Genomic DNA, 13,565 nt, shown 5'->3' with positions numbered 1-13,565 from the left:
CTTGGGCACTAGGGACAGATCCGCGTGCCTGGCTGCAGCCCGGGAGGGGGGGGTATTCCTCTGCTGTGTTTTTTGGCAAAAATTACAGTTAAGGGTATTGCCTCCTTTGTGAAAAACTATTACGTTGTTGGGTCATGTAGCCAAGCCAGGTTCAAAACACTTTTAAAAGGAACCGCCAACGTTGGGTCATGTTGCTCAGCAGGACCTAATAATTTTAGGTCTGGCTCAAAACATTTCAAAAAGGGGTTGGGTCTCTTTGTCTAACCAGACTCACCGATCTTAGGTCTAGCTTCTAGTGAAACCCAATATCCTAGGGTCTCGCAACGCAGCCGTACCCAAGGATATTAATATTTGTATTATAAATATTTTAAAATTTATTATTAATAATATTAAAAATATTATTATTTATCTTATAAATATTATTATTTTATTATAATTAAAATTATTAAAATTAAAAATATTATTATTTTTATTATAAATATTATTTTTATTATCATGAAAAATATTAATATTAAAAATAATATTATTTGTGTTATAAATATTATTATTTTTATTATAATTCTAAATATTCATATAAAAAATATTATTATTTGTGCTATAAATATTCTTGGGTTTCTAAATATTATTATTTGTGTTATAAATATTATTATTTTTATTATAATTCAAAGTATTAATATAAAAAATATTATTATTTATGTTATAAATATTCTTGGATTTCTTAATATAATTATTTGTGTTATAAATATAATTATTTTTATTATAATTCTAAATATTCATCTAAAACATATTATTATTTGTGTTAGAAATATTTTTGGGTTTCTAAATATAATTATTTGTGTTATAAATATAATTATTTTTATTATAATTCAAAGTATTAATAGAAAAAAATATTATTATTGTGGTATAAATATTATTATTTTTTATTATAATTCAAAGTATTAATAGAAAATTATTATTATTTGTGTTATAAATATTATTATTTTTATTATAATTCTAAGTATTAATATAAAAAAATATTATAATTTGTGTTATAAATATTATTGGGTTTCTTAATATAATTATTTGTGTTATAAATATTATTATTTTTCTTATAATTCAAAGTATTCATATAAAATATATTATTATTTGTGATACAAATATTATTATTTGTATTATAATTCTAAATATTAATATAAAACATATTATAATTTGTGTTATAAATATTCTTGGGTTTCTTAATGTAATTATTTGTGTTATAAGTATTATTATTTTTCTTATAATTCAAAGTATTAATATCAAAGATATTATTATTTGTGTTATAAATACTATTATTTTTCTTATAATTCTAAGTTATAACACAAATAATTATATTAAGAATTCCAAGAATATTTATAACACAAATAATAATATAAAAGATATTATTATTTGTGTTATAAATATTCTTGGAATTTTTAAGATAATTATTTGTGTTATAAATATTTTTTTTATAATTCAAATTATTATTATAAAAACTATTATTATTTGTATTATAAATATTCTTATTTTTATTATAATTCAAATTATTAATACAAAAAATATTATTATTTATGTTATAAATATTTATTTTTTATTTTAATTCTATTGGGTGTTCCAGGCATAGAAACAATTGGCTTTGGATTCTCTGTCGGAACCCAAGTCTCATGGGTCTCGCAACGAAACTATACCCAATGATATTATTATTTGTATTATAAATATTTTAAATTAAATTATTATTAATATTAAAAATATTATTATTTATCTTATAAATATTAATTTTTTTATTATAATTAAAAGTATTAGTATTAAAAATAGTATTATTTGTGTTCTAAATATTATTATTTTTAGTACAATTAAAAGTATTAATATTACAAATAGTATTATTTGTGTTATGAATATTATTATTTTTACTATAATTAAAAGTATTAATATAAATTATTATTATTAAAAGTATTAATTAATTATAATTAATTAGTTCAGGTTGTCGACACCTGACGCTGGGGTTGGCTAGGCGTGCCTAGCCACGCATCCAGACACTAGACGCGGGGTCTGCCCGGCTTTGGGTGTAGGGGGTAGACCTGTGTGCCTGGCTGCAACCCCAAAGGGACGTTTCTCTGGTGTGTTTTTTGGCAAGAGTTATAGCTGGGGGTATTACCTTCTTTACCAAAAGCTATTGAGGTTGATTTGGCAGTTGGACCCAATATTGTTTTTTAATATATTTTAAAATAATTAAAATCTTCATATAATCAATCATTCATTCATATATTTTAAAATAATAAACAATTTTAAAAAGTATGGAGAAACCAAAAAAGTTGATTGACAAAAAAAAACATATTTTTTATGTGATTATTTAATTAAACTAAAATTTAACAGCAAATTATCTATAGAATTAATCGGCTAGAAACAATGAAGTTCAGGATCATGCAAAAATTAGATTTGAAAGTTGTTGTTTTATAATTTTATTTATTTTTCTATTTATTTTTAGATTCATTTCTTAATTAGGTTTTAAAAATTATTTGATTTGATTTTAAAAGGGAAATTTTATTTGGCTACTTTTAAAATAGTTTAGTATGTTAATTTTATAAAAAAACAAATAAGAATTTTTGACTTTCAGGATTTATTATATTACAGTTTTCTATGTAGTTTAGCTTTAATTTTAGAGTTTTAAAAACACTATTTTGCAGACTAAGAAATTACATAAATTTTTAGTTTTGATAGAACCATAAAGTCTTCACATGCTTTCTAATTAGTGTATAATTTATGAACATTTATGAACATTTTTCTAATTAGTGTATAATTTATGAACATTCATAAAGTCTTCACAGTTTTCTAATTAGTTTTTATTTTTTATCTTTTTAATTAGTGTATAATTTATGAACATTTCAAAGATATCATGACTTAGATTCCCGGGCAAATGAGCTCAAATTTAGAGGAGTAGATTCTTAAAAGTGTTGATATTAAAGTTTAAATTCAAAAAATAAAAAATAAATACAATTTCTTAGTTTCCAAACCGGCTTTTTAGAGTTAAAACAGGACTTGAATATCAAGGTTTATTTTATCTTGCATAGTCGTATGTAAAGTCTCAAACTTTTCAATGTCCCTATAAGACAGCTAAAAAACAATTAATTAGGAGTTGAAACTTCAAATCCTAGGTTATTATATAAATGAACGTGAATTTTTGAAAAGTTTTATATTTTTTTGTTTTAAATGATTTTTTTTTATGATTTTAGGTTGTTTGAGGTGCTGATATAAAAAAAATACAAAAATTTATTTTAATATATTTCAAAAAGTATTTTTTAGTGTTTTTTAAAAGTATATTTGATGTGAAAAACCATGAAATCGATGAATTTCAATATACTAGTGTTAAAAGTAAAAATAAAAGTAAATCATTTTAATACACTTAAGAAAAGAAATAAAAACACTTTGAAAAAGTATGGAGAAGCCAAACAAATATTTTGCCAAAAATAAACATAATTTTTTATTTAATTATTGAATCTAAGATTTAACCAGCAAATTATCTAAAGAATTAATTTGCACCAATGCAGGTCAGTATTATGCCAAAATTACGTTTGAAAGTTGTTGTCTTATAATTTTATTTATTTTTCTACTTATCTTTTGATTTATTACTTAATTAGGTTATAAATTTATTTGACTTGACTTGACTTGATTTTAAAAAATAAATTAAGAATTTTTGAAATTCAGAATTAATTATATTACTGTTTTATATGTACTTTAGCTATAATTTTAGAGTTAAAAACACTATTTTGCTTACTACAAGTTTACATAAATTTTTAGTTTTGATAGAACCATAAAGTCTTGACATGCTTTCTAAAGCTTATTAGTTTCAGTCAATTGATTCACCAAAGTTTCTCCAAGTTCATTTAATTTTGATTTTGATTTTATTTGGAAGTTCAAAAGTTGACTCTGACTTTGTTGGGCAGTTTGACTGGCTTAATTATGTTAGGTAAACACGAACTCCCTTTCAAGAGGCCGAGAAAGATCGAAGAAAGCACTATAAAGAGAAAAAAAAAAAGCATAAGAATTCGTTTCATTGTTTGACTGGCTTAATTTTAAATATTTTTTAATGTTTTTTAATATAAAAAATAAAAAAATATATATATTATTTTAATATATTTTTAAATGAAAAATAATTTTAAAAATAATCCCCGGTTTTAAAATTAAAAATATTATTTTAATAAATTTTTATTTAAATCACAATTTGAAAACCCGGGAAAAAGCATCAGGCCCCTCAGTAGAGGTGGGAAATCAATGAATTTTTGTGCCTGGAGATAGACAAGAGAGAGTGTCCATAATAATATATGAACACTCCACAGAAATCATGACTTCACACTCTCTTGGTTCTCTGAATTTAACCTTGGTTAGATCCACCCTGAAATGGACAAATGAGATCAAGCTGGAGCCAATCTTCTTTTTTTTTTTTTGTACTGGGTACTCCTTTTCGCAATTGTATTTCAGAAATATTTTTTAAAAAATTATTTTTTTATTTTAAATTAATATTTTTTTATATTTTCATATTACTTTGATATATTGATGTTAAAAATAAATTTTAAAAAATAAAAATATAAATTTTAAAATTTATTTTTTATATTAATATATTAAAATAATTAAAAATATAAAAAAAATATTAATTTAAAAAAATAATAAAAACTTCTTAACTTCTTGTAAAAATACTTTTAAAATAAAAAAATCGGACTATAAATCTTTAAATTTTAAAAAATATCTATAAACAAAAAACAAAAATATCATTCATGAAAGCATTTGTTTGGTAGAATTCCACATCAATCTGAATGAGTTTTTGAAGAGAATATTTAGTAGCTTGGCAGCTTCTGTTTTTTTTTTATATATATATTTTTAAACATTAAATTAATGTTTTTAAAATAATTTATGATTTTTTATGTTTTTCAAAAAATTATTTTAATGACTTAACTATATTCACACACACCTAAAATTCCCGGAATGGGTCGATGAAAAAATACTGTTTTTTAACTAAAACTTGAGTTAACCTGAATGAGTTTTTGAAGAGAATATTTAAAAGCTTGGTAGCTTCTGTTTTTTTATATTTTTAAACATTAAATTAATGTTTTGTGATTTTTTATGCTTTTTTTTTTAAATTATTTTAATATATTTTTTAAAATAAAAATCACTTTTAAAATTACTGTTGCAGAGCAATAACAAGCGCGCATTTAGACTTTTGTGCTCTTGTAACCAATGCCATGGCCACCGTATCCAAAGAAATAGTTGCAGCTTGAAAGCAATTCCTCACTCTAATTGCTATATAAGATCACTGCCCAGATCTTGTCCAGCATGCATAACCCAAGCATGGCAGCTTCTCAAAAGGTTTATGTTGCTCTCTTCCATCTTCTCCTTCTTTCTTTGTTTCCTTTGAAGGCCAAAAAGATCTTAGTTTTTTTCTCAATGAACTTACTGCAGAATTCCCCCATTTTATAACCAATTGCCGGAACTTGACGTTTCTGGATTTGTCACTCAATAAATTCACAGGCCAAATACCAGAATTGGTCTTTACCAATCTGGGAAAGCTTGAGAACTTGAATCTCATTCTCGAAACTCTGGCGATTGGTTGCTGGGATGTCACTGGAGTCTGACATGTTGAGTTTCTTGACCGCAACTACTTGACCTGTAGACAATACTGCTTTGTAAACACTACCAAATCCTCCTCTTCCAATGCAGTATTTCTCGTTGAAGTCATCAGTGGCCTTGACAATATCCCCAAATGTGAATTTGCTTTCTCTTTCCCATATCACTGACTTGGAACTCTCACCATTGTTGACTATCAAGCAGTTTGGTTTTTCGGAAACATAGCAGAACAGCAAAGATAGTTGCTATTACTAATAAGCCACAAACCGGAACGATAACACCAATAAGAACCTTTTTGTTATCCTTCGAGGTCTTGCTACTGTCTCTCGACTTATCTGATAACAAGCTGACTGGAAACATATCAAAAGAGCTTGGGAGTTATGAGAAGCTATCAAGCTTGGACTTGAGCCACAACAACCTTGCTGGTGAAATACCTTTTGAACTGGGCAACTTGAACTCGTTGCGGTACTTGTTGGATCTTAGCAGCAACTCACTCTCAGGAGCCATACCTCAAAATTTTGGAAAGCTATCGCAGTTGGAGATTCTCAATGTCTCACATAACCATCTCTCAGGAAGAATCCCAGATTCGCTGTCTTCCATGCGTAGCCTGTCTTCTTTTGATTTCTCATACAATGAGTTGACAGGTCCTTTACCATCTGGAATCGTTTTCAAAAATGCATCCGCAAGATCTTTTGTTGGAAATTCAGGATTGTGCGGTGAAGGAGAAGGACTATCACAATGCCGAACAACAGACAGTAGCAAGTCCTCGAAGGACAACAAAAAGGTTCTTATTGGTGGTATCGTTCCGGTTTGTGGCTTATTAGTAATAGCAACTATCTTTGCTGTTCTGTTATGTTTCCGAAAAACCAAACTGCTTGATGAAGAGACCAAAATAGTCAACAATGGTGAGAGTTCCAAGTCAGTGATATGGAAAAGAGAAAGCAAATTCACATTTGGGGATATTGTCAAGGCCACTGATGACTTCAACGAGAAGTACTGCATTGGAAGAGGAGGATTTGGTAGTGTTTACAAAGCAGCATTGTCTACAGGTCAAGTAGTTGCAGTCAAGAAACTCAACATGTCAGACTCCAGTGACATCCCAGCAACCAATCGCCAGAGTTTCGAGAATGAGATTAAAATGCTGACAGAAGTTAGGCACCGGAACATCATAAAGCTTTATGGGTTTTGCTCCAGGAGGGGCTGCTTGTACCTGGTTTACGAGCATGTTGAAAGAGGAAGTCTGGGAAAAGTGTTGTATGGGATAGAAGGGGAAGTGGAGCTTGGTTGGGGCAGGAGAGTGAATACAGTGCGAGGAGTAGCTCATGCAATTGCCTACTTGCACCGTGACTGTTCTCCGCCCATTGTGCACCGTGACATATCACTGAACAACATTTTGCTCGAGACAGATTTTGAGCCACGTCTTGCGGATTTTGGCACAGCAAGACTCTTGAATACAGGTTCCTCCAACTGGACTGCAGTTGCCGGGTCTTATGGCTACATGGCTCCAGGTAAGCCAGCAATCGTGTATTCTTGATTTTTGTTCTTGTCATTTAAGTATATGTTCTAAAATTATAAAAGCTCTCATACTGGATGTTTCAAATGTTCATTTTGATTGCCTGATGTTTTCAGAACTGGCACAAACAATGCGGGTCGCAGACAAATGCGATGTGTATAGCTTTGGGGTGGTGGCTTTGGAAGTCATGATGGGAAGGCAACCGGGAGACCTCTTATCCTCATTATCATCAATCAAACCATCATTGTCAAGTGATCCAGAGTTCGTTTCTAAAGGATGTGCTAGACCCGCGGCTCGAAGCTCCCACAGGCCAAGCAGCAGAGGAAGTTGTTTTCGTAGTTACAGTGGCCTTAGCATGCACACAAACCAAGCCAGAGGCACGGCCCACCATGCATTTTGTGGCACAAGAATTATCAGCAAGAACTCAAGCTTACCTGGCTGAGCCGCTGAACTCGATAACTATCAGCAAGTTGAGAAGTTTTCAAAAATAGAACACGATGGACCTCGTAGGATAGGCTACTTTTGGTTTGACAGAATTCCATGGCTTTCACAAATTACAATTCAAGGAGGTGGGCTTTACTTCCTTGTGGCTGTCTTAGTATAAAGATTATAGTACTGAGTTTTATATTTTCTTTGATAATCCTTCTGTGTAATTAGTTACCAGAGTACGGATGAATGTTCCGTATCATGTATTGCTTTTGGTTAGTGTCTAGAGACAAATACAAAAGAGACAGAAACATGTCTGGTTGGTGACGCAGAGACGAAAACATCAAATAAATCTGTCTCTGAGACAGTTTTACAGTGAATTTAATCTAATGTTTTTGTCAAAGATGATGGACACTTCCAATTTTGAAACAATCTACCATGTTTGGTTGACTTTGATCCAGAGGGATAGATTCCTTGCCTTGACCTGGAAAGTATATATATATATAGTCTGTGGATTGTAAATTTGTAATTGTAAGGATTCCTCCCTCAAGAGGGAATGTTTGGAACAGCATAATTTTTGAGTAATTCTTAATTAATAAAATTCTTAAAGTTTGCGTGCATACGCTTGCTTGCTAACAGAAAAATCTCACTGATAATCCATACAATGACCACTCCACTCCCCCATTAAAAAGGAAAAACAACTAAGCAAAAGTGGGATAACCTGTGAAAGACTCAAAACACAGAACAGAACAGGAGCTGACCGCAAAATTCAAAAGGCATTGACTAGCTAGCACTCCACCCCACATTGTTTGAGAATTGGGCCAGTTTGCTTGGGCAAGAAGGGATCAATTCTAACCCAAATCAATGAGAAAATAGATGCAAGAAGTATAGACCAGAGGACAACAATAGTAGGAGTCCTGTTTTGCCTTCCCATCAGACCTTTGAGGAAAGGATAGAGATGGACAATGACCCAGAAAGCGAAAAATAGCTTCCCAAATAACGGACCCCATGATCCATATCCGTTGTTTATTGCATCGGATACTCCTGCTACAACTCCAACCATATTCAAGATGATTAGAGTGGTTGGTGGGATGAGGAGGGTGGTCCATTTGAAGAGGTACAGCTCTCCAAACTCGGCATCGTCTGCTGATTTTGATGTAACAGTGAAGTTAGTGTCTACTCCTCCAAGGACCTTGAGGAGGCCTTGGAAGACAGCAAAAAGATGAGCTGAGACACCGCCGATAACCCAAAATTGCTCATTACGCCACAAGTCCTGGATGCTGACTCCACTCCATCGAAGTTCTAGCACAGATGTTGCTATGATTGAGATGAAAAGGGCTAGGAACCATATGCTAGCAAGGTTGTTCAGCTGCAAAGAAAAAAAATAAATTTGGTTAAAATTAATACTATTGGAAGAAGACAAAAAAGAATAGCTGTGGATGGAGGAATGACATTGTTTTCAATGTGTTAATCTCTGCAATACAATTCAGTATCACTTACAGTAGGGATGATAAATTTTCCCGTCAGAAGGCAGACTGCTGGAATAGTACAGTAGGCAAGTAAGGGAATGGAGGTGAAAGGGTAAACGATGGTGTTGATGTAAGCAAGCCTCTCCAGCAACTTCAACTTTCCTCCATAGCCATACCATAGAGGACAATGATGACTAAGGAAAATCTCAATAGAGCCTAGTGCCCATCGCAGAACTTGGTGCAACCTATCTGATAGATTAATGGGAGCAGATCCCTTAAAAGCTGGTCTCTGGGGAGAACAGTAGACAGACCTCCACCCTCTACAATGCATCTTGAAGCCTGTCAGGATATCTTCTGTAACAGAACCATAAATCCATCCAACCTGCGATTAAGAAAATTCTTCATTCAGTAATCTTTCAACTCACCCGGTTATGATGATGATATGAACATTGACTTTGCTTATACATTAATGCTTCAGCTTTTGAGCAGATAAAAGGAGCGTAACTTTGGCCATTTATAAACAAAAACAACAGGAAATTTGTCAAAATGCTGATGTTCTTCAGACTCAATAAATGAAATTTGAAGCCAATGTTGCAAGTCTTGAAAGATTCGTTGAAAACAAAGGGCCTTTCGAAATGCTACTCAATACTCACCTCTTTACCCCATTCGGTTTTTTCTTCATACCCGCAACTTATAACATGAATGGCTTCCTTAATGTGTGATTGAGAGTTAGTTCCTTCAGGCAGACCACCATTTTCCATGAGGGTAGAGGCAATAAATACCGGTGATTGCCCAAACCGTTTCTCGAAACTTTTTTGTGACATGAGTGATGATTTCTCCAACTCTTCGTAGCCTTCAAGCCCTTCTTCAATCTCTTCAAGATCAAAGACTGGTGCAGATGCTTTCCTTGTGTACTTCTTCCCCATCATTTTCTTTTTCATGGGGTATAGTCCTCCAAGAAGACTTCTTTGCCCTTTCTTCTTAGACTTTTTCCTTGAACCACCACAGCAACAGCAACACCATGAAGGCCAGCAATCGCATGTCATCTTGGGTCTCTTCTCGGACACTGGAGGATCATAGCCATACAAGGACTGCCTGTTGAAGACACATCCAGTACCAACATATACTGGCCCTTGAACCCCATCTAGACCTTTCATGTTTATCTGTCACAGAAAATTAAATGAATGCATCACTCACAAATTCGTTAGGTTGAAAAATCAGAAATTGCTGCTATGTTATTTTCTTAACATCAGAGAATATGAGAGTTTTTTAATCCAGCACAACTTACATCAAAGAACACAACATTGCGATTAGCATATCTATCATGGCGATCAATACCATCAAACCTCTGCGGAAACTGGACATAGCAGAGCTTCTTCCCAAGTTGGGGATCCATCAAAAAGCACATGGCTTCTCTTACAGCCTTGCTGTTATTGATGTAATGGTCACAATCCAAATTCAACATAAAAGGTGCATTGGTGAGCACTGCTGAGACTCGAATCTAGAAATGGCATACAATGATGAATTCCATTAGTTATTTGAATTCTCTAGGATCAGAAAACTTGAGATTTAGTCAAGTTTTACTCACCAGAGCATTCATGGCACCTGCTTTCTTGTGGTGGTTATATCCAGGTCGTTTCTCACGGGAAACATACACAAGCCTCGGAAGCTCCTTGCCTTCCACGTCGAGCGCACCCTCACTTCCTAGATATACCTGCAAAGCAAAGCAGCTTTCAGTTGCACTGTAATATGATATCAATTCTGAGGCTAAAAATAATGAGACATATACGGATGATGTTGTTAAACCTGAATCATTCCAGGATGATCACGTGTGATGTTTCCAGGCCAAGGGGTACCATCCTGCATCACCCATCCTTCTTCTGGTTTCTTTTGGGCCTTTGATACCAATGCGTTGATCCTTACTTTGAATTCTTCATATTCTCTCTACAATACCACACGATCAATCCCTTAAAACAACATCTAATGATCATAGAACTTCCACTAAATGTTTCATGCTGTAGAGTTAAGGAAAGGATTATATCTGTTGGAAGAGTGAAAAGCAACACTAGTTATAGAAATATGCAAAGGAGACTATTTGGAAGTTGGTTCTGCTTACTTTCATAGCTCTGCGCTCCTTCACAAAGTTGGGATGCACTTTGTCTTTCAAGTAGTCAATCTTCTGAGTGAAGTAGAACTCAGGAGCCCTTGGCTCAATGTTATGCTTCTTGCAAAATGGAACCCATCTTCTAGCAAACTCAGCAGTTTCTGCTAGGGAGTCGAAAAGGAGCATGGATGCACCATCATCTGATACATAACAACTGACCTTGTCGACAGGATAATCAACGGATAGGATTGAAAGGACTGTATTTGCAGTTATGATTGGTGGTTCCTTGAGAGGATCCACAGTACTCACAAACACATCAACTGGGCCCAGACGATTAGGCTCGCCCTCACGCTCAAACCTCATGGATAGGCGATCAAGATAAGTTTCACGTTCAATGGGGTTCCATTTTGGGAACTGGTCAAGGATCCAGGAGAGGCCAAACCATACCTCACATATTACAGAGATAAGCCACAATGCATAAGCATCGTATGCTGGAGTTAAGATCCGAAAACGGAAAAAGAAGCAAAGAATGATAAGTCGAAGGACAATGACAATTCGATACGGGTTGATTCTGCTTGAGGGAATTGGGATTTTTCTCCATAGTGGTTGCCTGGCTTCAGCCATGCTGTAAAAGTATGTTGTTAGTATCGATAGCAGAACCATCTTAATGCAAAGAAGAAGATGAGGATGCAAAAAACACTCACAGATACTCATCTTCTTCTCCTTGATCATTTCCTCCATCATCTTTGCTCACCAAACCTCTCTTTTCTTGCCTAACTTTCCATTTCTCCACCCTCTCTTGCCATTCTGCATTGCTATAACTCTCTTTCTCGCCTTCAAGATCCTTACCAGCAACTGATCAATCCATACGAACATGAATATGAATGAACAAATAAAAAGCTTCTTCCAAAGAGATCCTAATGTGAAATCATATCATCAAAATTCGCATACCACTTCCTGCTGACGAAAAGGCCGGACGAATGGGGTGCATTTCCTGTTCATTGTAGTGCTCAATTTCCTGCAAAACTCACCCCCACAAGCTTAAAGATCTTCCTACTCTATTAACAGATGGTTGTTCTTTGAATTCAGTAAGATATCAACGATAAATTAAACAATAATTAGAGTCTAAATTAGTATAATTAATTTATGATTAGGAAGCAAATCACTCAACAGGTTTTGAACATTAGATGGGGACAATAATTCTTGTCGACAGGTTTACTAATAACTCCATTCACTGAACAGACATCAATCAGCTAGAAATTCTAATTTATGCCAACAAATTAAGGAGGTTGGTTTCTGTTGAATTGATTTACCGTGTGACTAAAAACATTTTTCTGATTGGATTCATCATGATCATGATGCTTAATCTGAAATTCGTCGTCAAAATCATCAAAATTGGCATCCTCATCGTCATTATCTCCAGGAACTCTAGGACAACCTGCACAACACTAACCATAGTTAAGAACTAGCTAGATTGACATGACATGTTTACTTATAACAAACGAAAATGCACCTTTGACAAACCTTTGTGACGCTTATATCGAGTGTTGCACTGAGGACAGGACTGGTTGCCTTCACTCCTCTCATACTCATAACAAGGCCTACAAACAGGAAAGCCACACACATGACAAGCAACAAACACCTCTCCATCTTCCTTAACTCCAATCTCATCCCCACAAACTCTACATTTTTTCGACGTTGCAGACTGGCGAGTTGGAGGCCTCAGCTGCCATGCACGTACGTTACAAGTATAAAAACAATACTCATTACAAGATTATGACAAAGAACTAACAGGTAAAACTAAGAGGATGATACGTACCTCATCTTTGGCATGCAAGGTCTGTGAACTGCCCGTGACAAGGCCAGCCATGGACAACAGCAAGAAAAAAACTGATGAAGAGAAAGTGAAAGAAGGATGGTGAGAGGAGAGGAAGGAGAGGTGAGAGGGTATTAAAGAGGAGGTGGTTGGAAGCTGATATCAACTGTGGCTTTGAGTGTGTGTAATGCTGCGAGAGATGTACTGCACCAAACTGTGAGTTGAGAAGTCGTGGGTTTGAGTCCAAGAGACGTCAAGTAGAGGGTAGGAGAAGGATAGAGAGAGTTTGCTTGTTCTGTCTTAGCTCGCTTAGACTCAAAGGTGTTTCAGATACCAAACTACTTAATTTCAAAAAAAAAAAAAAAAAAATGCACATGCACATGCATGTAGTGGTAGTTTCTATTTGTTTTTCCAGTAAAAACTGTGATTTACAAAATTTCGATTTTTTTACGTTTAAAATTAAATTTTTATTGCTTTGATATGTTGATTTTTGATATGGTGATATAAAAATAAATTTTTTAAAAAATATATTATTTTTATGTATTTTCAAGTAAAAAGTAATCATTACTTAAAAGTCAAATACTACATTGATTCAAAATAAATTTTAAATTAAATAAGGTTAGAATT

At 33.2% G+C, this 13,565-nt stretch overlaps 2 protein-coding genes across 2 annotated transcripts; one reads left to right on the top strand and one right to left on the bottom strand.

Annotated features, from left to right (window-relative positions):
* The first annotated feature begins 5,761 nt into the window (after nt 1-5,761).
* On the top strand, nt 5,762-7,929 carry LOC133691523 (MDIS1-interacting receptor like kinase 2-like). The gene is made up of 2 exons (XM_062112063.1): nt 5,762-7,118; nt 7,240-7,929. The coding sequence occupies exons 1-2, from the start codon at nt 6,209-6,211 to the stop codon at nt 7,563-7,565; spliced, it is 1,236 nt and encodes a 411-aa protein (XP_061968047.1). The 5' UTR covers nt 5,762-6,208; the 3' UTR covers nt 7,566-7,929.
* A 179-nt stretch (nt 7,930-8,108) lies between these two features.
* Nucleotides 8,109-13,100, bottom strand: LOC133691522 (cellulose synthase A catalytic subunit 4 [UDP-forming]). Its single transcript, XM_062112062.1, has 12 exons — nt 12,942-13,100; nt 12,647-12,848; nt 12,436-12,560; nt 12,074-12,140; nt 11,827-11,977; nt 11,135-11,747; nt 10,825-10,962; nt 10,607-10,732; nt 10,307-10,519; nt 9,672-10,181; nt 9,050-9,400; nt 8,109-8,918 (listed from the first exon to the last, which is right to left on the bottom strand). The coding sequence occupies exons 1-12, from the start codon at nt 12,990-12,992 to the stop codon at nt 8,337-8,339; spliced, it is 3,129 nt and encodes a 1,042-aa protein (XP_061968046.1). The 5' UTR covers nt 12,993-13,100; the 3' UTR covers nt 8,109-8,336.
* Nucleotides 13,101-13,565: the final 465 nt, after the last annotated feature.

Source organism: Populus nigra, chromosome 4 (assembly GCF_951802175.1).
Source record: "Populus nigra chromosome 4, ddPopNigr1.1, whole genome shotgun sequence".
Classification (NCBI taxonomy): Eukaryota; Viridiplantae; Streptophyta; class Magnoliopsida; order Malpighiales; family Salicaceae; genus Populus; species Populus nigra.
Note: the sequence above shows the minus strand (reverse complement) of the source record. Positions and strands in the feature narration are given on the sequence as shown.